At 43.3% G+C, this 20893-nt stretch overlaps 2 protein-coding genes across 2 annotated transcripts in view; one reads left to right on the top strand and one right to left on the bottom strand.

Annotated features, from left to right (window-relative positions):
* The window catches only part of LOC144683935 (retinal guanylyl cyclase 2-like), a 57253-nt gene extending 53212 nt beyond the window's left edge, over positions 1-4041 (bottom strand). The window contains exons 1-2 of the mRNA XM_078547530.1: positions 3879-4041; positions 1772-2591 (exon numbers count right to left, since the gene is read on the bottom strand). Coding sequence (XP_078403656.1) covers positions 1772-2510 — 739 coding nt within the window. The 5' untranslated portion in view covers positions 2511-2591; positions 3879-4041. The remainder of the gene's footprint in view (positions 1-1771; positions 2592-3878) is intronic.
* An 11043-nt stretch (positions 4042-15084) lies between these two features.
* On the top strand, positions 15085-19406 carry nxt2 (nuclear transport factor 2-like export factor 2). Its single transcript, XM_078547531.1, has 4 exons — positions 15085-15194; positions 15957-16043; positions 17434-17578; positions 18880-19406. Exons 1-4 carry the CDS (start codon positions 15180-15182, stop codon positions 19056-19058), a joined length of 426 nt encoding a protein of 141 aa, XP_078403657.1. The 5' UTR covers positions 15085-15179; the 3' UTR covers positions 19059-19406.
* Positions 19407-20893: the final 1487 nt, after the last annotated feature.

Here is a 20893-nt window from a genome sequence, read left to right as displayed (position 1 = left end):
GCACTGGCCGCGCTCAGCGCTGCGGCTCGCGATCCACGCAGGGCGGGCCTTAATTATTGCAGTATGGATCGCGGGCGACAGTCGGCTTCCCAACCACCCCCGCCCGCCCCCACCGAGCACCCCCGACAAGGGCAAAATCCTGCCCCAGGTGTGGTCTCACCAAAGCCCTGTACAATTATAGCAAGACTTCTTTACTCCTGTACTCCAATCCCTTTGTAATAAAGGCCAACATGCCACTTGCCTTCCTGATTGCTTTCTTTACCTGCATGCTAATTTTCTATTGTTTCTTGTACAAATAAACCCAAGTCCCTCTGAACATCAACATTTACAAGTTTCACACCTTTTAAAAAATATTCTACTTTTCTATTCTTACAAACAAAGTGAATAACTTTACACTTCTCCACATTATATTCCACCTGCCATCTTGTTGCCCACTCATTTAAGCTGTCTAGATCCCTTTGCAGCCTTTCTGCATCCTCTTCACAGCATACATTTCCATCTAGCTTTGCATCATCAGCAAAATTAGATACATTACTCTCTGTCTCTTCATCACGTCATTATTATAGGTTCTAGATAGCTGAGGCCCCAGCATTGTTCCTTGCAGAACTCCACTAGTCACAGCATGCCAACTTGAAAATGCTCCATTTATGCCTATCCTTTATTTCCTGTCGTTAACCAATCCTCTATCCATGCTAATATACTACCCTGACTTCATGAGCCCTTATCTTGTCCATTAACCTTTTGTGTGGCAGCATATCAAATGCCTTTCATCTACCCCACTAATTACATCCGCAAAAAAGCTCTAGGAAATTTGTCAAACACGATTTCCCTTTCGTTAAACCAGGTCAACTTCGTCTCATCATACTATGAATTTCTAAGTGCTTTGTTAAGACTTCCTTAATAACAGATTCCAATATTTTCCCAACGACTGGTGTCAGGCTAACTGGCCTGTACCTCACTGTTTTTCGCCCCTTCCTATCTTGAAAAGCAGCGTTATATTGCTAACTTCCAATCTGCTGGCATCATTCCAGCTCACGGAATCCCCCTCCCCGCCCGCACAGGAAGCGCACTTCCTTGCGGACGTCACGCTGGGCAGGCCTTAATTGGCCCACCCACGTAAAATGGCGGCGCCCCCACCCCGATCGGGGGGGTGCCAATCGGAGGTGCGCCCGCTCCAGAACAAAAAAACAAGGCTGATACTTCAATGCAGCACTAAGGGAGTACTGCACTGCCAGAGGTGCCATCTTTTGGGTGAGACATAAAACTGAGGCCCTTTTTAAATCATTTGCCCTTTCAGTGGACGTAAATGTTTCTGTAGCACTATTTCGAAGAAGAGCAGGGGAGTTATTCCCAGTTTCTTGGCCAATATTTATCCCTCAATTGACTTCACAAAAACTGATTAGTTGATCATTATCACAATGATGTGATAATGGGGCTGGCTGTGTGCAGATTGGTTGTGTGCTTCCTACATTACAACAGTGTTTAAATTGCTTTGTTGACAGCAAAATGCTTTGAGGTCTCCGGTGGACATGAAAGGCACTATATAAATGCAAGTCTTTCTTATTATTCACCCGCCAGTCTCAGCTACTGGTCCTCTGAACACACTTCAGTATTGATACAGTGATAAACTGAGTAATGCTAAAAGGTCTGCACAATCTTCTAATGTTAAGGTTCCCTAGAGCTCTCAAACATCAGCAATATTCCAAGGGGCTACAGATTGCAGCCTCCATGGATTATTTTAATTCCATATTAAAAAAAAATGTATACATACTGTGAAGTTTGTCGATAGTTTTTATTTTCTTTAGAACGTTTCTGACATTCCCTGGTTCACCATTCACTGGCGACACAACTCCCACTGGTAGGCCTTGTTTCCTGAGGGCACTAGCCACTTTCGCAGCTGTGTCCACCCAAATGTCTTCAGTTGATGAGACGATGGCTACATGGGCCCACCGAAAGTATTTCATTACAGTGAAGAGAACTCTGGTTGGGGGTGGTAAAGTTCTCGCAAACGTTGGGTAGTTTATAGCATCATCCAGTTCGTAGTTTATACAAGCCCATGAAAATATGATTCTATTCCAATTCTTTCCAAGAAGAGAAGCAGCGTCACAGTAGCCTGGATTTGTTGGGCCAATGAATCCAGATGCCAGTTTTGAATACTCAAGAAAAGCAGCCAAAGCTTTGGAGGTCTGACAGTCTTCATCTAGTATCACGTAATCAAAGTGGTTGCCGAGGCTTAAAGATGAATCCTTGTTGATTCGGTCAATAGCTAATTTAGCAGCAATATGTGGAAGAGCTTTGGCAAAAATAGGGTCACATCTCCAGGGTCCTATGACCCCCACCTTGTATGTTGCACAATGTACTGAACATGGAAGTGTTAACACTACCAGAATGATAAAAAACAATAGGAAGGGCGACAATAAATCCGACACAAACCGTTGACTTTTGCTGTCAATCCAGATTGGATGTTTTGATAATTTCAATGTATAGAAACAAGGGGAGTGAAATGGCATGGCTATCTTACAGCAATTCAGTAAGAAGATGCATTTAAAACTTAATCCAATTTTTTTCTGAAGTATTTGAAGAGGTAAGTCCTGCAAAAAAAACAATAAGCTTATTTTTCCTGTGAATGCCTACACATTCTTATTCACTTTCAAAGTCTTCCTTGGCTGTGTTTTGTTGATAACTATTATGGTCCTGCTCCCCTTAATCTTTCTAGCTCCAAACATACCATCCTACATCCTATACGCCCTTCTTAATTCTTTATCTTCACTGCGCTGAAATCGATGGTAAATTTAGTACTGCCATGCTCCCAGTAAAGAGAAGCTCCCAGAAGAAGCATCCTAAATGTGGGGATCATTCATTAATTTTAATGGGTTGTAAATCTTGGGCTGTGCATCTGCGGCTCTTTAAATGCACTTTCTAGGAGTAAAGCACCATGATGGATTAGCTCAATATTCACTGCAACATTTCTTACATTTATCTATTCTTTCCTAAGATCTCAAAACTATGAAAGTTTGTATTTCCCTCAAATTTTGCTTCCCCTTTTAATCCTTAAAATTAAAGGAGAGACATCACCAAACAACTACCATTTGATTTATCCCACCTACTTTCCTACATTTTTTGACTTTTGTGGCATTCTGCACTGTTGACCATTCACCTAGTTATCTCACTGCAATAAAATCCAGCATTTTAAGTATAGCCCAGCGTAGTGCACCACATAGACTTCTGTTTTATCTGTGTGGGACCAAACATCGTTCTTTGTCATATTCTTTGATAATTCCTCTAAATTAAATTGGCTGGATAAATTTAAATTGGCATAACTTTGACCAATTTTGAAATCAGAGCAAAGCAGTTACAATTTGAATATAATCATAAAATTCAGACCTTTCAGTAACAAAGATGAATTCCAATTGATGCTTATTTACTAATTCTATAAGAAGCCCGGTGCAAAATCATTCTGCCTAATCTCTCACATATTAAACAATTGAATACACCTCACAAGTTGTACAATTGAATACTGTGTGACTGAATGTACCTTGCACTCTGTACAATTAAATACATCAAAATGATCCCAAGAGGTTAGAGAAAGAAACAGATAGAAGGGCATTTGTATATCTTAATATGACAAGTTGAACTGAATTGACAACTCAGGCTTATTGGGATTCTGTTCAATTCTGTACTAACATCTCACAGCTATTATTATTTTCTTTGCTGAAGCTAAACTGCAATCCCCTTGTAAATTTCATTAAGTAAAGCTTGTTGTAACCATACCAAAGCCAGATTATTTCACCAATCTTAGAATCTAAAATATTTTCCATTTGAATTATATTCATGTTGCTATGAGTGGCTTTTAAAATAAAATAAAAATCTAAACTTACCAATTTTTAGGCTGAAGAAATGAGAGGATCACTTTCCCTTATTCTCATTTTAACGAGGTCTAAGGCTTTAGCGACTGATCTGATTAAATCCTATTGCATCAGCCTGCTCAGCACTTTGCACGTTCAACATTAATGTCATACATTGTTCATTCCTTCCCTTTGCATTATGCCAATCTTGACTCAACGTGTCAAAAACCTTGACTCAGAATATGCGTTTACTTTCCTACAAACTGTGGGGACAAACAGTTGTGACGTGAAAGGCTGGTGCTTTGGATAGTACAGACTGCAGCTTACAGGCAGAATTGTGACCAAGGGATAGTAAATCCTTTAAACTGATATGTAACAGAGCTGTGTATTTCAATGACCTATATACAATGACCTTAAGATTGTGTTTCAATTGTCCAGAAATGCTAAATCCCAGTGCAAGTTTTACTGCAGGAGATTTCAAAGGAAAATGAGGAGGAAATGAATCAGGGTCACAAATTGATACGAATAGAAAAACAGTGAATGAAAAAAATTAAAAAGTAATTAAATAGGTTGTTCATTTTATGCTATGTACACACATTTCCTGTGAATTTAACATAATTTACTGACATAAATGGAATTTTAAAAAAAACACAATATGGTTGCACATTTCTCCCAGATACTTACAACATTGACTATTCAATTTTGCTGGATCAACAGCATAAATCCCAGGCCCTGGCCTCTATCGAATTATTCTTAAATTTCTTTCCCAATTTCATGTCCACCTTGTGTCTAAAGAAATTATAGTCATCAACTGATCATGGGAGACTTCTTCTTCTTTAGTTGTCTGCCCAAAGGCAGGTCTGACCCACAGTGCAACGACCTCCACCACAGGGCAAGGAGGCAGGTCCTGAATCTACCCCAGCCAGAATAGGGATCAAACCCCGTGCTGTTGGCACCAATCTGATCCATGTCAGCCATCCAGCCAATTAAGCCAACCAGCCCCCAAGCTGTCCGAGTTGCTATAGGCAATGTACGCTTTAACATGCATTTTTTAATATTCTTTCATGGGATGTGAGCGTCGCTGGCTAAGCCAGTATTTATTGCCCATCCCTAATTGCCCTTGAGAAGATGGCAGTGAGCTGCCTTCTTGAATTGCAGTCCCTGTGGTGTAGGTACACCCACAGTGCTGTTAGGGAGTTCCAGGATTTTGACCTAGCGACAGTGAAGGAACAGCGATATAGTTCCAAGTCAGGATGGTGAGTGACTTGGAGGAGAATTTGCCAGTAGCGGCGTTCCAATGCATCCGATGCCCTTATCCTTCTAGGTGGTAGAGGTCGCGGGTTTGGAAGGTGCTATCAAAGGAGCCTTGGTGAGCTCCTGCAGTGCATCTTGTAAATGGTAAACACTGCTGCCACTGTGCATCGGTGGTGGAGGGATTCAATGTTGAAGGTAGTGAATGGGGTGCCAATCAAGTGGGCTGCTTTGTCCTGGATGGTGTTGAGCTTCTTGAGTGTTGTTGGAGCTGTACTCATCCAGGCAAGTGGAAAGTATTCCATCACACTCCTGACTCATGCCTTGTAGATAGTGGACATGCTTTGGGGAGTCAGGAGATGAGTTGCGCTCTGCAGAATTTCCAGCCTCTGACCTGCTCTTGTATCCATAGTATTTATATGGCTGGTCCTGTCCAGTCATGTTGCAGTCTGAAGTAATAAATCCAATCTTCTTTGCATCATATGGCTGATCAAGAATCTCTCCCACTCTTACCAACTGCCATTGGAGTATGATAGAAGGATTTACAAATTTATACCCAACCTGTTTGGCCAGGTTATAAATGCACCTTCCATGACCATTAAGTCCAGGAGTGGGACTTGATCCCAGAGCTTCTGGCTCAGAAGCAGGGAGGCACAAGACCACCACAATGAGAGACACCATAGGTATTATAAGAGTCAACATTATTTCAACCAGTAAAATCACTATATTGTAAATTTATGAAAAATGCACTTTTTAAAATTTAATCAACACCTACACAAAGCTACAAAATAGGTTCATCAAACTTATAGGAGGACATAAAAGAAATACTGAATATCTTACAAGCATCATTAAATAGAGATGCACAAGTTTATGTTTCATAAGCAGCGGAAATCCCGTCAGTTGCTATCTGTGCTTCTGCATCTTGGGCCAAATGTCCGCCTACAATCCATATGTTTGAATGTACAGTTCAACGAGAAATCCAGGCAAATTTAATGCGTTTTCTGAGAAATCACTCTTTCTGGAGAGAAGCAAACAGAGCATACACATGGGCTTTGCCAGGACAGCAGGCTTCCTCATGGTGCAGGGTGCCACTGACTGCACATATATTGCTTTACAGGCACCACATGTAAAGTGTGAGATGAACTGCAATCACAAATGTTCCACTCCCTCACTGTGCAGCTGGTGTGTGCAACCATGCTCAACGTACGATGTAGGTAAATGCCCGATATCCTGGCAACAGTCACCAAGGCCTTCATTCTGCAGCAATCAGCCATCTGGCTCATGATTCTGGTGCACAAACCACACACGTGTCCAGCTCGCATATACTGCACGCAATGTTGCCACAGGAAATACCATTAAGCAGGTCATTATGCTGCTTAAGAAACGCTTCCGCTGCCTGGACCGCTGTGGAGGAATCCTGCAGCTCTCACTGTGGCGCATGTATGTTTGTCTTGGCCTGCTGTATCCTGTACAACCTCATTATCAAGAGGCCACAGTTTTTGCCATCAGGAACAGGGCAAAAGGCATTGGAGGAACAGTGAGCACAACCTCAAATCCCATTCAACAATCGTCCCATACCTTACTATCCCTCTGTTACACACCTTCACAGTATCCTCTTGGCCACAATCCTGAAACAAAAGCCACCAATCATTCCGTATTAAACTAACCATACTATATTCAATTACAGAAGTCAACTAGTCACCCTTGTGCACTGCCTTAATGTCTCTGTCTGTCCTAGTGCTCCCACCCAGTGCTAAGTCAGTAGCTGCAGCATGGATGGTGTAAGGCTGCTGGCTTCCAGTGGGGAAGACTGCGGACAGCCTTACAGGGTGATCTCATGCAGCTCCGATCCTAGAGGGCCTGACTTCGGACTGCACCACTTCGGCATGGGCTGACTGGTAGGCAACAGCAAGGGCATTAGCGAAGCAGCACTGGGTAGATGGATGACCGCTGTCAAACTGAGAGAGGATAGCAGGTTCACATTCCACAGAATGATTCAGCAATCCTAGTAATCCACGGGAGCACAGAGATTGCTGGACTGCTGTGGGACCCTACAAGCCCTTTGCACACTGATACCCACAGCCATGATGGCAACAGTTTGAGCTCGCATGACTTTAGTCTGCGCTTCTAACACAGCACTCAGGCAATGTGTAGCTGCTGCTGGTGCTTCAATGGAAGCTGAGACATCAGTCATCAGATGCTGCAGCATGGCGTGTCTGTAAGTGTTCTAAGAGTTGATCACCAGTTCCACATTGGAAAGGATGGGCTCCAAGCTCTGTGCAAACCTCTATCCAGGGTTGCTGCCAGGCTCCTCTCTGCTCCTTGATCACAGGCTTTCTGACAGGCCTATTAAAGCACCAAGCAGTTCTGTGTGCATGTCCATCAGCCCTTTGCCGCACACCGCCCCATCACACACCTCTTTTGATTCCTCTGCAGTAGAACTCATGTGCGACCTCACCCTCCAACAAACTGGCTACTCCGCTACCCTCTTCCCCTGTCTGAGCTGCAGGCCGCTTATGCCTGGTGACTCACCATGTGCAGATCGCACCTCTAAGCTACCCTCTAAGGAATGTGCAATGCCAGTATCTGAGCTGGCGGCCTTTAGTGTCAGAGTGAATGACTGAGTTTCTTCATCAGTAATCTGTTCTTCATCTTCTTGCATCACTGCCTGACCAGTTTTTGGGTATCCGAAAGGAGAAAGGCACAAGGGTAGGGTTACGAGGAAGTTGGCAGGTGGGAGTGGAAACTAAGGGTAAACCATCTGCAGCCTGTATATCGGAAGAGATTGTGGGATGGCGTAGAAGTGGGATTTGAGAAGGAGGATTAGGTACGAGCATATTCTTCAATTGTTTCAGCCCTGCCGCTAGCTATGGCCCCAGCAATGGCAGCTCCAATGATGGTGAGCACTATTTCCTCCATAGGGGTATAAACAAGCAACCGGGCTTGTCCCCTCTGGTTAGCTCCTGCTGCCTCTGGTTATGCACCACCTTGTCCTACAAGAAAGAGGGGAGCATCGGGGAAGGTTGGCAGGCAGAGGAAGCCCTTAAAATTAGGCACCATTCCCAGTGCCTACCCACGCCCCCATCACAATTTTACCGGCGGCGTGGGAGGCATTGGGAGACAAGGCTGCAAATTAATAGCCACTTAAATGTGGCCTCCTGTCACGGTTGTGATATTAACTGCAGCGGAAGGAAGCCAGGAGCAAGTCTCTGGCCCAGCAGGTTTCACCAGGTGAGCTGGTGGGCAGGCAAGGGCAGGGGATGCTTTCCCTGCAGACTCCCTGTGCCTATTGGAATTCCCCCCAAAGGTATTCCCACTCCTGTGTTTCCTCTCCCACCACCCCGGCCATGACCTATCCACCCTGGCCCCCTCCACCCCTTGCTCCCTTTACTGGGTCTGCTAGCCTGGCCCCATCAAGACTCCAGACTTAAGTCCAGGCTTCATCGCTGAACAGTCATGCTGCTGAGACCAGGGTGCTGCTGGCCCTCTGATTGGCCGGCAGCTCTCTGAGGCAGGACCTCCTCTCCGATGGGGCAGAGAACACGCCTCAAGCTAATTAATGGTTCGACAGCCGTTAAATGGCTGCAGGGTAAGTCAGCCAAGCAGGTATGGGCTTTGCCCTGACAGTTACCCTGGAGGTGGCAGAGACCCTGATGTGGCTGTCATGGCTGAATAGCTAACAATGTGTACAGGCTGTGGGATGTGGGTATGAGGCTTGCAGCAGTGCTAAGTGCATGAGGGTAAGGTAAAGTGAGGAACATTAAATATCAACTATGGATGATAGAGATTGTTGGTAGTTGAGCGGTGGGGGTGGATTGAGCAATGTGTGAGGTTTGTGGTACAGTTAGTGGGATATGATTATTAAAAACGATTTTGCTTACCTTAACTACTCGTGTGAGGTCATTAAACTTATTTCTGCACTGTATCCAGGCCTTTGGGGCTGTACTGAGTTGCATTGACCATGACGGCTACCTCTCTCCTCCTGTCCATTTTCTGCTCCAAGGCCTTGAGTGCTGCGTTGGAGACCCTTGGACCATGCCCTCTGCCCCCGTTGCGCCATATTCATTCTCACTGCAGGTCAGACCATCTTCTCCAATCAATTCCAACATCTGCTGCAGCCAGATTGCAGCTCCCCTTTAAAAGATGCAGGCTGTCTTTAACTATGCAGGCTAGCTTTAAGGGGTACCAACCTCTCACAATCTTGTGCCTCCAGCTGAGGTGAGCAGTCACTCAACATTGTGCTTAGCACTGTTTGCATGCGACAATCATTTAAATTAGAGGGCAGCATCAAGTATGCATGTCTGCATCAGAAGAAATGCGTGTGGGCCGCTACACCACTGGAGTCTGCCTTCAGCTGTCAAGGTCCCAAACACTGTATTCCCTCCCTAAACCCCTCCGCTTCTCTACCTCCCATCCCTCTTTAAAGACACTCCTTAAAACCTACCTCTTTGACCATTTTCAGCCCTAACATCTTTTTATGTGCCTTGATGCCACATTTAGTTTCATAATACTCCTGCGAAATGCATTGGGATGTTTTAGTATGTTAAAGGTGCTATGTAAATACAAGTTGGTGCTGTATATTTAAAATTTGTAACTGATTTTTCAGGATTAAAAGTGACAATCTCGAAACGGTGCAGTTGCAGAATGTTTCCCCTATCCAGTGTAGCGGTTGTCTTGTTTTTTGTTTCAATGATGCACACAGGCCGTCGACATTGTAGCTGAGCTAACTTTATTGGTAACACATTTTCCTAACATAAACACATATCTGCAGTTCCTGAATTCTATCAAGACAGGTTCCAACATGTGCTATCTGACCTTCAACCCCCAGGTCAGACAACCCCCTATCCAGTATAGTATCTAATATTGGAGTCCACTACCACAATCAACTATTATCATGACATTTCCCTTTTTAAAAAAAAACTTTTATACAACTCAAGTACACAAAGTCTCTTATCTATTCTTTCTCACTCTGTTTTAATCAGTCTGCTTTGTCTTTCACTCATCAATGTATCACTGTGGTTTTTTTCACAATCCTTCCACTGGATATTCTGAATGGTGACAAATGTGATTTTGAAGGACAAGGGGCCTTCTCCAGCTCTGTGTTACTATTACTCCTTGGTTTTCAGGACTCTCAGACTTTGTCTGGTTATCTGTTGCTTCACTGATGCATTCTGGTTCTTGATCTTCAGCTACACTTTCTGGTTCAGAGCAGGGTTGCATTTCATTTGTTTTTCTGTAAGAATTTCTGGTTTCTCCTGTACTGTTGTCCCTTGGGAACCTGCACTATGTAAGACCTTGGTTCTCCAGTGATTCCTGTGACAACAGCAGGATTCCAGATCCTTTCATGAAGAATCCTCACTGTGTTCCCCATGTTCAGGTCAGGCAAAGGTCGGGTGCCTCGACCAAAGTGCTGATTCTGCTTCTGCTGTCTCAGTTTGAGCAGGTCCTGCACACTGTAGCTCACTGTGTGTGGAAATAACAGTTGGGGCACAGTTGGAAGCTTAGTTCTTCTCCCCACCAGGAGCTGTGCTGGAGATGATCCAATGCCCTCTAATGGGGTATTCCTGACAGCCAGCATAGCCAGGGGTTTCTTTCGTTAACTTTTGTCTTCTTCAACAGGTGTTTTAAGGTCTGTACGGTATGTTTCACCATTCCGTTGGATTGTGGATATTTGGGACTTGATGTAATGTGGCAAAACTCTCAGGCCTGTGAAAATTTGCGAAACTCAGTGCCTGAGAATTGTGGACCGTTATCTGAGATGAGCACTTCAGGTATGCCATGGTGAGCAAAAACTGATTTTAAATGATTTATTACAGTGATGCTCTTACTATCATTTCTCAGCAGCACAGGCTCAGGAAACTTTGAGTATTAAGCTGCTGCTATTAGGTACTCACTGTTGTCAAATGTGAACAAGTCCACTCCAATTTCCTGCCAGGGCCTCTCTGGAACATTGTGTGGTTGAAGTGGTTCTTTTTGTTGCGACTTACTGTACTTTTGGCACACTGCACACGCACTCACCATTTCCCTGATTTGTGCTTCCATTCCAGGACAATACATTACATCTCGATAAAAGCAAAAAACTGCGGATGCTGGAAATCCAAAACAAAAATAAAAATACCTGGAAAAACTCAGCAGGTCTGACAGTATCTGCTGAGAGGAACACAGTTAACATTTCGAGTCCGTATGACTCTTCAACAGAACTAAGGAAAAATAGAAAAATTAGACCTCTTTTCTACACCTCTTTTTCACCTCTTTTCTACATTACATCTCGACCTCTTCTCCTGCATGTTTCTATGCCAAAGTGGCTTTCATGTATTCGCTACAGCATTTCTTTCCTCAGTGTTGCAGGAATTATGACATTTTCTCCATTGAAAAGTATTCCTTCTGCTACATGAAGTTCCTCATGAAAGTTCCAGTACTCTTGTACAGCAGAAGGGGCTCCACTCCGATGTGCAAACTGGCTGGCCCACACAATCTGCTGCAGTTTTCTCAGGGTGGTGTCGTTCTTGGTCACTTCCCTGATCTCATCCAGTTTGGTACAGCCACAGGTAAGTTCTTTCTCAGCATGTGAACCTGTGCTTCTGTTTCTTTATCCTCTTCCTCCATGATGGGTAGGTATGCACGTGACAGAGTGTCTGTGATGTACATTTCCTTGCCCGGTTTGTATTTAACTCTGACCTGATACTTCTGCAAATGCATTAGTAATCTTTGGATTCTTGGTGGTGCACAGTTCAGGGGTTTTTTAAGCATAGCTTCCAAAGGCTTATGATCAGACTGTACCTCCATGTCTTTGCCACAGACAAACTGGTAGGAGCGTTCTAGGCCAAACACAATTGCTAGCATTTCTTTCTCTGTTGGGCATACTGCTGCTGTGTTTCAGTCATTGCCTTTGAAGCGTATGCCACTGGTGCCTTGTTTTGCAAGTGGACAGCTCCCAGGCCAGTCTTTGAAGCATCCACTGAGATCTTGACTGGCTGGCTGACTGACATCGTAATACTTTAACACTGGTGCCTGGGTCAGTGTTCTCTTCCGACTGTTCAAAGCTTCCTGGTGATTTTGTGCCCAGTGCCATTCCACATCATTTTGTAGAAGTTATCTGAGAGGCACTGTCAGATCTGAAATGTTTGGAATGAATTTCCTAACATAGGTCACCATTCCCAAAAACCTCTCCAAGTCTTTCTTACATTCTGGGGATGGCATGTTCATGACTGTTTCAAATTTACTCGGGTCCGGCTTCAGTCTCTCAATTGTTAGCACACGCCCCAAGCACTTGATTTCATAAAGGCCAATTTTGCACTTTTCCTTCTTCAACTTGAGGTTCCTTTCTCTAGCTTTGGCCAGCACCTGCCTCAATCTGTGATTGTGTGCTTCTCGTGAGGCTCCCCAGGTCAGCACATCGTCGATATAGGTTTCTGCACCCTCTTACCCTTCAAACAGCTGCTTCACTGTTCTATGGAACACCTCCAGAGCTGAATTAATACCAAAAGGTAAGTGTAAAAACCTGCATCGCTCGTATGGTGTGTTGAAGGTACAGAAATAGGAGCTGTGTTCATTCAGCTTGATCTGCCAGAAGCCTGAACTTGCATTCAAGACTGAATAGTAATTAGCATCAGCTAGCTTACACATGATCTCTTCTACTGTTGCCAGCTGGTAATGCTCTCTTTGTACTGCCTGGTTTAGGTCTCTGGGATCCAGACAGACTCACAGATTCCCATAGGATTTTCCTACAATTACAATTGGTTTAACCCACTTTGTCGGTTCTTCAATTTTCTTGATGATGTGAAGTTTCTCCATTCTGTCCAACTCTGCTTCCAGTCGATCTCTCAGCATTACTGGTATTTTCCTGGGCGGGTGCATTTTGGGTGTCAATCTTGATGGTGTGTTCTCCTTTTAGGTAGCCAATCCCCTGGAACACATCTTTATACTCGCTCAGGATGTCATCAGTGGTGACATTCGTTATTCTATTGATTAGCTTCAGATTTTCACAAGCTTTGATTCCAAGAATGGGTTTTGCATCAGTTTTCACCATGAATGGAAGTGCTTGAGGCTGTTTTTTGTAATTCACTTTAAGTGTGCACTTGCCTTCTACAGTAATTTTCCACTTGTATAAGTAGACAGCTTCATGTTTGTTTTAGTTAGCTGTTTTTCTTTGCTTATCTTATGATACAGGCTTATGGGAATGACATTTGCTTGTGCACCTGTGTCAAGCTTGAAATTCACCATCATGTTGCCAATTTTTAAATCAACCTTCCATTCCTCTTCTTTGGAATTTGTTGTTACTGCACCAATGAAAAGTTCCATTCCAGTGTTTGCGTCAATTGTGTGCACTTTCTTCGATTTACACATCTTAGCGAAGTAGGCTGGACAACTATATCATAAATGCTCTGTTCCGCATCAGTTGCATTTAAATGATTTAATAGCAATTTTGTTCTTTTTGCAGTTCACACTGTCTATTTGTTCTTTCCCAGGGCCGTTTCTGTTTAAATGCATTTAACTGCTTGACCGTGTTCGGCTTAGCATCTCCTGTCATCTGTTTAATCTGGCATTTCGCTGTCTCTGTTGCTCTGTAGATATCTATTGCTTTCTCCAGCGTAAGATCAACTTCTCTCAAAAGCTGTTCTCTTAGAGAGTCATTTGCAATTCTGCAAATTATTCTATCTTGAATGAGTGATTCTTCAAGCTCTCCAAATTTAGCTTGTTTTCTCAGCTCAGTTATGTACTGACTAACGTTGTCACTGTCTTGTGTGTATGAAAAAAACAGTATCTTTCATATGCAACGTTTTTCTTAGGGCTGCAGTAGGCTTTGAATTTTTCCATTATTTCTTTCAAGTCATATCGTTTCTATTCACATTCAAACGTGAACGTGTTATAGATTTCGAGGGCTTCTTCCCCTGTTTCATGAAGAAAGATGGAAGACTGTACCTGAAGGTCTTTTTTATCAATGCCCATCGTTATGAGGTACAGCTCGAATCGCTGCTGGAACCTTCTCTAGTTTTCAGCGAGATTGTCCTCTGAACTCTCTGTCAGTAGTTTCAGAATCTCTATTGTTGCATTTAGTTTACTTCTGACACCATGTCTTATTTTTTGTTTCAGCGATGCACACAGGCCGTCGACATCGTAGCTGAGCTAACCTTATTGATAACAGATCTTCCTAACATAAACACATATCTGCAGTAACTGAATTCTATCAAGACAGGTTCCATCATGTGCTATCTGACCTTCAACCCCCAGGTCAGGTGACCCCCAATCTAGTACAGTGTACCGTATAGTATCTAATACTGGAGTCCACTACCTCAATCAGCTGGTATCATGACAGTGGTCAAGGTGGGCCGAACAGGCAGGTACCAGCGGTTGCAGTGCTGGTGAACCATTCGGATGACCCTATGTGCCATGATTTGCCATGAAATCAGTGCATCCTCTGGTGGGCTCTGACTGAGCCTTCCTATGTGGAAAAGCAAAATATTGTGCATGCTGGAAAGCTGACATAAAAACAGAAAATGCTGAAGTGCACAACAGGTGCAGGCAGCATTTCTGGAGAGAGAAAGAGTTAACATTTCAGGTCAATTAACCTCCATCTGAACCCTTCCTGGATGGCCTCCACCAGATTGAAGCAGTAAGTAAAAAAGAAAAAACTGCAAATGCAGGAAGTGCACAAAACATCAGTCAGCATCTATAAAGTAAGAAGAATGGTTTAGACCAGTGGCTGGAAGTAAACAAACCCCATGTTTGCATTAGACACTATTCATTAAATTACAACATCCAACTCACTTCTAAACAGCTTCTTACAGCCACATAAGGAACTTGTGATTTGCTAAATGCACCTGGTTTTCACTCATTTATTCAACAATGCTTTTAAAAACCCCAAGTCTTCTGTCCCCATCATTTCCATCGTCGCCCTGATCAGGTGTCGTTACCAGGGGCGGAACTGAAGTTGCGGGGAGGGGTTTTCCAGGAAAGGGGTCGGAGGATTCATGGGCGCCGCACACCGGAAGCGGAAAGGGAGGGCTGTTAGTGGAGGAACAGACGCTTCAATCGGAGGGGGAAGTGGCGGCATGTTCGGCGCCTGGTCTTTGGTTGTTGGTCATGGCCGGGTGTCTGGTGAGAGCGGAAAACCGGGGGCGGTGAATTCACTCGGGGGCCCGCACCCGTTCCTGAAAAGCCGGCCCGGCCCCTACTCCCACCCCCCGGCCCCGACCCCGACCCCCCGGCCCCCGTGAGGTCAACAACCGGGGATAAGAGTTTCAGCGCATTGCTCCTTTTCTATGATATATCTTCGGGACTAGAGGGAGTGACACTAACGAGGCAACTGTTCTAAAGGCAAAAGTGCAAAAAAAAACCCTGTGGTTGCTGGAAACCTGAAATAAAAAGAGAAAATGCTGGAAATACTCAGCAGGTCTGGCAGCATCTGTGGAGAGAGAAACAGATTTTAACCATTCGGGTCGACCCTCTTGTGTCCTACTCCCCACAGATGCTGCCAGGACCTCAGCATTTCCAGCATGCTCTGTTTCCACTTTAGCTCTTTCAAAGAGCTGGCATAGGCGGGATGGGCTGAATGGTCTGTGCTGTATCATTCTTTATTCCTTTTCCCATTGCACGCAGCATTCACCTTGCCAGGTGGGTGACAGTGGACAACCTGCTCCCGGTCATCCAGATTCCCCTCTGCAACTTATTGCAAGAAAGTAAACCACCTCCCACCCTGCCCCGACATTGCGATTCTTCAACGCTAATATCATTAACCGCAGCTTGTTCTGCAACTGAACTGTGATTATAATGGTTTTAGAGTTGAGTTTGCATTTTATAAATATAGGTATTTCATTTTCAGAACATTGTGTGTAAAAAAATGAATCTTCTAACTTTCAGGACTTCAAAACTCATGCGGACCAGGCATGCAGGGCAGCAGATGAATTTGTCAACATTTATTATGACACCATGAACAAAAGGAGAAGAGTAAGGACCTTCTGGGAACTGCATTTCCGTAACTGTGCATGGCTTTCCTTTTCTTGCTAATTCTGCAATTCAAGCTATTTTAACTGGGTTATTGGAAGGGGAAGAGACAGGAGAGAAGTGACCCAAGGAAAACCAAGAGAGAAAATATAGGAACGGGCACCTGAAAGTTCAATTCCAATAAAATGTCGTGACCATTTTTTATTAGTTACAGCTAGATGTGGGTTAAAAAAAAATTCTGTTATTCATTGGATTGTTTATTCTGACTCCAGTATTGGTGCAGTAAATATGATTATGTATAGGAGGCTGTTTGAGGTTGTTTCGTGTGCAGTCCCTCCAGGCTTATCTTACCTCCTCAAATGTCCAACAAATCCAAGGAGTTCTGTGATTCCTGAGCTGCTAATTTTTAGATATGACCTTATGTAACACCTGGAAAATCTAACCAATATGTTATAAACAGTCCTGCTACTGTAATCCTGGGAGTAATTTCACCAATGCATGGAACTTTTGTTAAAATGCACTTGCTAAAAAGGGTTGGCACTCGTTTTTACCTCCCTGATTTTGTCCTCTTTATTTATTCTCATACTAATTTTCAGTTTAATTTTACATAAAATTTTAAATTATTTTTAAGCTCATTTTAACCTTGTTTTCCAGAGCTTATTATTTAAACGTGTCGGTTTTCTGCCTTTTCAATGTCCCACAGTCCATTCTGGAGCTGGGACCCATGTCGTAAAGAAAGGCACTTAAACTGGCTGCAAACTGATCAAGTCATTCTTATTTTTTATGGTTCATGCATTGTAGTTTCATCTCTTCTTGCCAGTAAAATGCTATGCTAGATCTCACCTTACAGATGCTGCATCTCAATGAATTTTGTTTTTATTAATTCATGGGATGTGGGCATTGCTGGCTAGGTCAGCATTTATTGCCCATCCCTAATTGTCCTTGTTCAGAGGGCATTTAAGAGTCAATTACATTGCTCTGGGTCTGGAGTCACATATAGGCCAATCCAGGTAAGGACGGCAGATTTCCTCTCCTAAAGGACACTAGTGAACCAGATGGGTTTTTACAACAATCAACAATGGTTTCATGGTCGTCATTAGACTTTTAATTCCAAATTTTTATTGAATTCAAATTCCACCATCTGCCATGGCAGGATTCAAACCCGAGTCCCCAGAGCCTTTCCCTGGGACTCTGGATTACCACTACGCGATCACCACCACCTGACCCTCATTGGTCACCTCAAGAGAGTGGGAGTTGGTAAAATGAGTATCTGGTCAGCAGCACCCAAATGTTTGGCAAGTATTTAAATTGCCATTTGTCACATTCCATTATGTCTTTGTCTTCAGCTTTTGCATTTTGATCATCTTTTCTTCATCCATTTTATTTTTCATAGGTACTGACCAGATTGTACCTGGATACAGCGACCTTAGTATGGAACGGTAATGCAATATCGGGCCATCAAGCACTTGCCGAATTTTTTGAAATGTTGCCTTCTAGTGATTTCCAAGTAAACATGCTGGATTGTCAGCCAGTTCATGGTATGCTTCAGTTACGCCTGAATTGAATCAAATATGACCTGTTTTGAATTGTTAAAACCTTAATAACAGCATCTGTATTCATACAGTAGGTCGCAGGTTTGGATCTTTTTGTTATCTTTAATAAAAAAGACAATAGATAAATGGTTGTGTTAGATTTCCCATGAATTGTGTGTGATCTTTCCTGCTTCTATTTCTTAAGCAATTTTCCCCTTCATCTTCAGAAAAAAACAATGGAAATTAGATTTCTTAGAAAAAAATTGTATTTGGAAAGCACGAAACAAACTTTTTTCCATTTTATCCATGCTCTATCTTTGTTATCGAACTTAGTTTCTGTTTAGTTTATCATATTTGCCTAATTTAAAAAAATACTTTTTTTCCCCCCTCTGCCTCCTGGATTCAATCATCCCTTTAGGAGATGATATTGAAAACATTGTTCTTTGACTGACTAGTTTATGACTTTGTAGTCAATCATCGACTCAACTAGTTTCAGATACTTGAGTGCTAGCGTTTGTTACTTTGTAACAGCAAAGGCTGCTTCACCAGTGAACTGTTTGTTTGCAGTGCAGCAATGATTAAGCACAAATGAGCGATGTGTATATATTTGACTAGTTTTTTTTGTTTGTTGTAACAGGATGATTGCAGACCATTTGGTCTCCACAGCACACTTCTAAGGTCTCGGCAAAACACACTTTGTCGAGGGGGTGGTGTTATCAAGATAAAATGTCCAAGCCAGTTTATCATGTTTGTGCACAAGGGAACAAAAGCTGTCATGTCCGACCCTTAATATTTTCTTTTACAAATGATGGAGAAGCTTTTTCTCTGGATTTGATACTGGCTGTAAAGATGAAAGGGACTGGTTGCATTTTTCTATTTCCATCCTTGCACACTGCCCTGAATATTTTCAGCTGTTGCGTATGAATTTGCCATTGTTCCGTAAAGCATGCTGGGATGCCAGCTTAATGATTTGTCGTCTTTATTTTGCAATGTGCTCTTCTAATGTGACAGAAGTTATCAATGTATCAAAGATCAGGTATCAAACACTGGGCCTCCAAGGGAGGTTTAGCTTGCTTTAAGAATAAAAAGGGAAAATGAGTTTAAAGCAAGGAATTAAAATGAAAGCAAAACATTATGTAAAATTCTTCTGTTCCAGCTATTGCTTTGAAGAAAGATACATTCCATCCCATTTTGAAAATTTGTGTATCTGGTCATTGTGTTAGCTTTGTGATTCTTCTAAAGTTATTGGATATTTTATTGATTCACCTATGTTTGTAGTGAAGCTTTTTTTGTTTGTCTCCATCTAGAGCAAGCTACTCAAGGACAGACCACTGTGCTCGTGGTCACCTGTGGAACAGTGAAATTTGAAGGAAATAAACAGCGATACTTCAATCAGAATTTCTTACTCACAGCACAAGTAACCCCACAAAATACAGTGTGGAAAATTGCAAGTGATTGCTTCCGCTTTCAGGACTGGGCCAGTTAACTCACAGCTTTAATCAGAGGAGTAATTGAATTGCCACTGCTTTGGATTTAAGTCTATCGTAAATGGTGCAAAAGGTGATGGAATGAACAGTGCAGGAACTGTGTGAAGCATTGTGATCGGAGTAACAGAAAGAAGGGAAAAGAAAACTTGGATCATCCTCTTATAGAGAAACATGTAGCCAGCACACCTCATACTGATATTCAGTGTTAGTTTTATAGATGGTACTTGGCAAAGGCACACCCTGAGCTCTATAGGCCATGGTTTCAATCTGAAATCTGGCACTCATTACTGTTTTCACTTTGTATACCATGCTGTTTGAAACAGACTTCAGTAAACAATATAATCGGACCATGTTCTTGTGTTGCTCATACTTAGTGCATTTTTCCCAATTTTTCCTCCCACTCTGGTTTTCCCCCTGTCTGTACTCGGACCAGGAGTAGGCTGTTCAGCAACTTGAGCCTTCTCTGCATATGGTTGCATTGTTGCTGGTCACCCATGGCACCATGTCCCAATGGGCGTTCCTTGTATGTGTGAGTGTGTGTTGCTAGTCTTCTTGATCCTGATATTGTTCTCACTTGAATTAGGGGTGCACTTTTTAGCAGGGTTTCACTGGATAGCAAGCAGGGGCAGAACCTTCACTTATTTTTGGAGCTGCCTAGCTTACAGCACTGAGGTCAGTTGTAGTACGCATGTCATCCTAGATGAGATCAGAACTCAACAGGGAATTAAACCTAAGATGTATTTGCTTTGATTACACCCTCAAATGCTTCTCCACTGTTGTCTAGCTGGGTGGGATTGCTCTCGCCTGGTTCCATTCTTGGCTATCTAATGGTAGCCGGAGAATCACTTGCAATGGCTTCCTTTCCTTCCCTCAAATTACCTCTGGCTTCCCCCAAAGATCACAGATGCCAGTCTTCAGCCAATTCAATTCACTTCCAGTGATATCAAGAAATGGCTGAAAGCTCTGGATACTGCAAAGGCTATGGGCCCTGAATATTCCATCAACAGCACTGAAGACATGCTCCAGAACTTGCCACACCCCTTGCCAAGCTGTTCTAGTACAGCTACAACACTGGCATCTAACTGGCTATGTGGAAAATTGCCCAGATATGTCCTGTACACAAAAAAGCAGGACAAATACAATTCGGCCAATTACGCCCCCATCAGTCTACTCTCTATCATCAGTAAAATAATGGAAGGGGTCATCAACAGTGCTATCAACTGGCACTTGCTTAGCAATAACCTGCTCACTGACGTCCAATTTGGGTTCCGCCAGGACCACTCAGCTCCTGACCTCATTACAGCCTTGGTTCAAACATGGACAAAAGAGCTGAACTCGTGAGGTGAGAGTGACTGGCCTTGACACCAAGGCTGCATTTGACAGAGTGTAGCATCAAGGAGCCCTGGCAAAACTGGAGTCAATGGGAATCAGTGGGAAAACTCTCCACTGGTTGGAGTCATACCCAGCACAAAGGAAAATGGTTGTGGTTGTTGGAGGTCAGTCATCTCAGCTCCAGGAGGTCACCGCAGGAGTTCCTCAGGGTAGTGTCCTCGGCCCAACCATCTTCAATGGCTTCATCAACAACCTTCCTTGTCAGGACGGTCAGAAGTGGGGATGTTTGCTGATGATTGCACAATGTTCAGCACCATTCATGACGACTCATACTGAAGCAGTCCATGTCCAAATGCAGCAAGACCTGGACAATATCCAGGCTTGGGCTGACAAGTGGCAAGTAACATTCGAGCCACACAAGTGTCAGACAATGACCATTTCAAACAAGAGAGAATCCAACCATCACCCCTTGATGTTCAATGGCATTACCATCACTGAACCC

Source organism: Cetorhinus maximus, chromosome 8, assembly GCF_964194155.1.
Source record: "Cetorhinus maximus chromosome 8, sCetMax3.hap1.1, whole genome shotgun sequence".
Taxonomy (NCBI): Eukaryota; Metazoa; Chordata; class Chondrichthyes; order Lamniformes; family Cetorhinidae; genus Cetorhinus; species Cetorhinus maximus.
This window is presented reverse-complemented; position numbering and strand designations above follow the sequence as displayed.

Coding starts and splice junctions, on each gene's coding strand:
- nxt2 (XM_078547531.1), top strand. Junction 16,044..17,433: donor CCATGAACAAAAGGAGAAGA/GTAAGGACCTTC, acceptor TATTTTTCATAG/GTACTGACCAGATTGTACCT. Junction 17,579..18,879: donor GGATTGTCAGCCAGTTCATG/GTATGCTTCAGT, acceptor GTCTCCATCTAG/AGCAAGCTACTCAAGGACAG.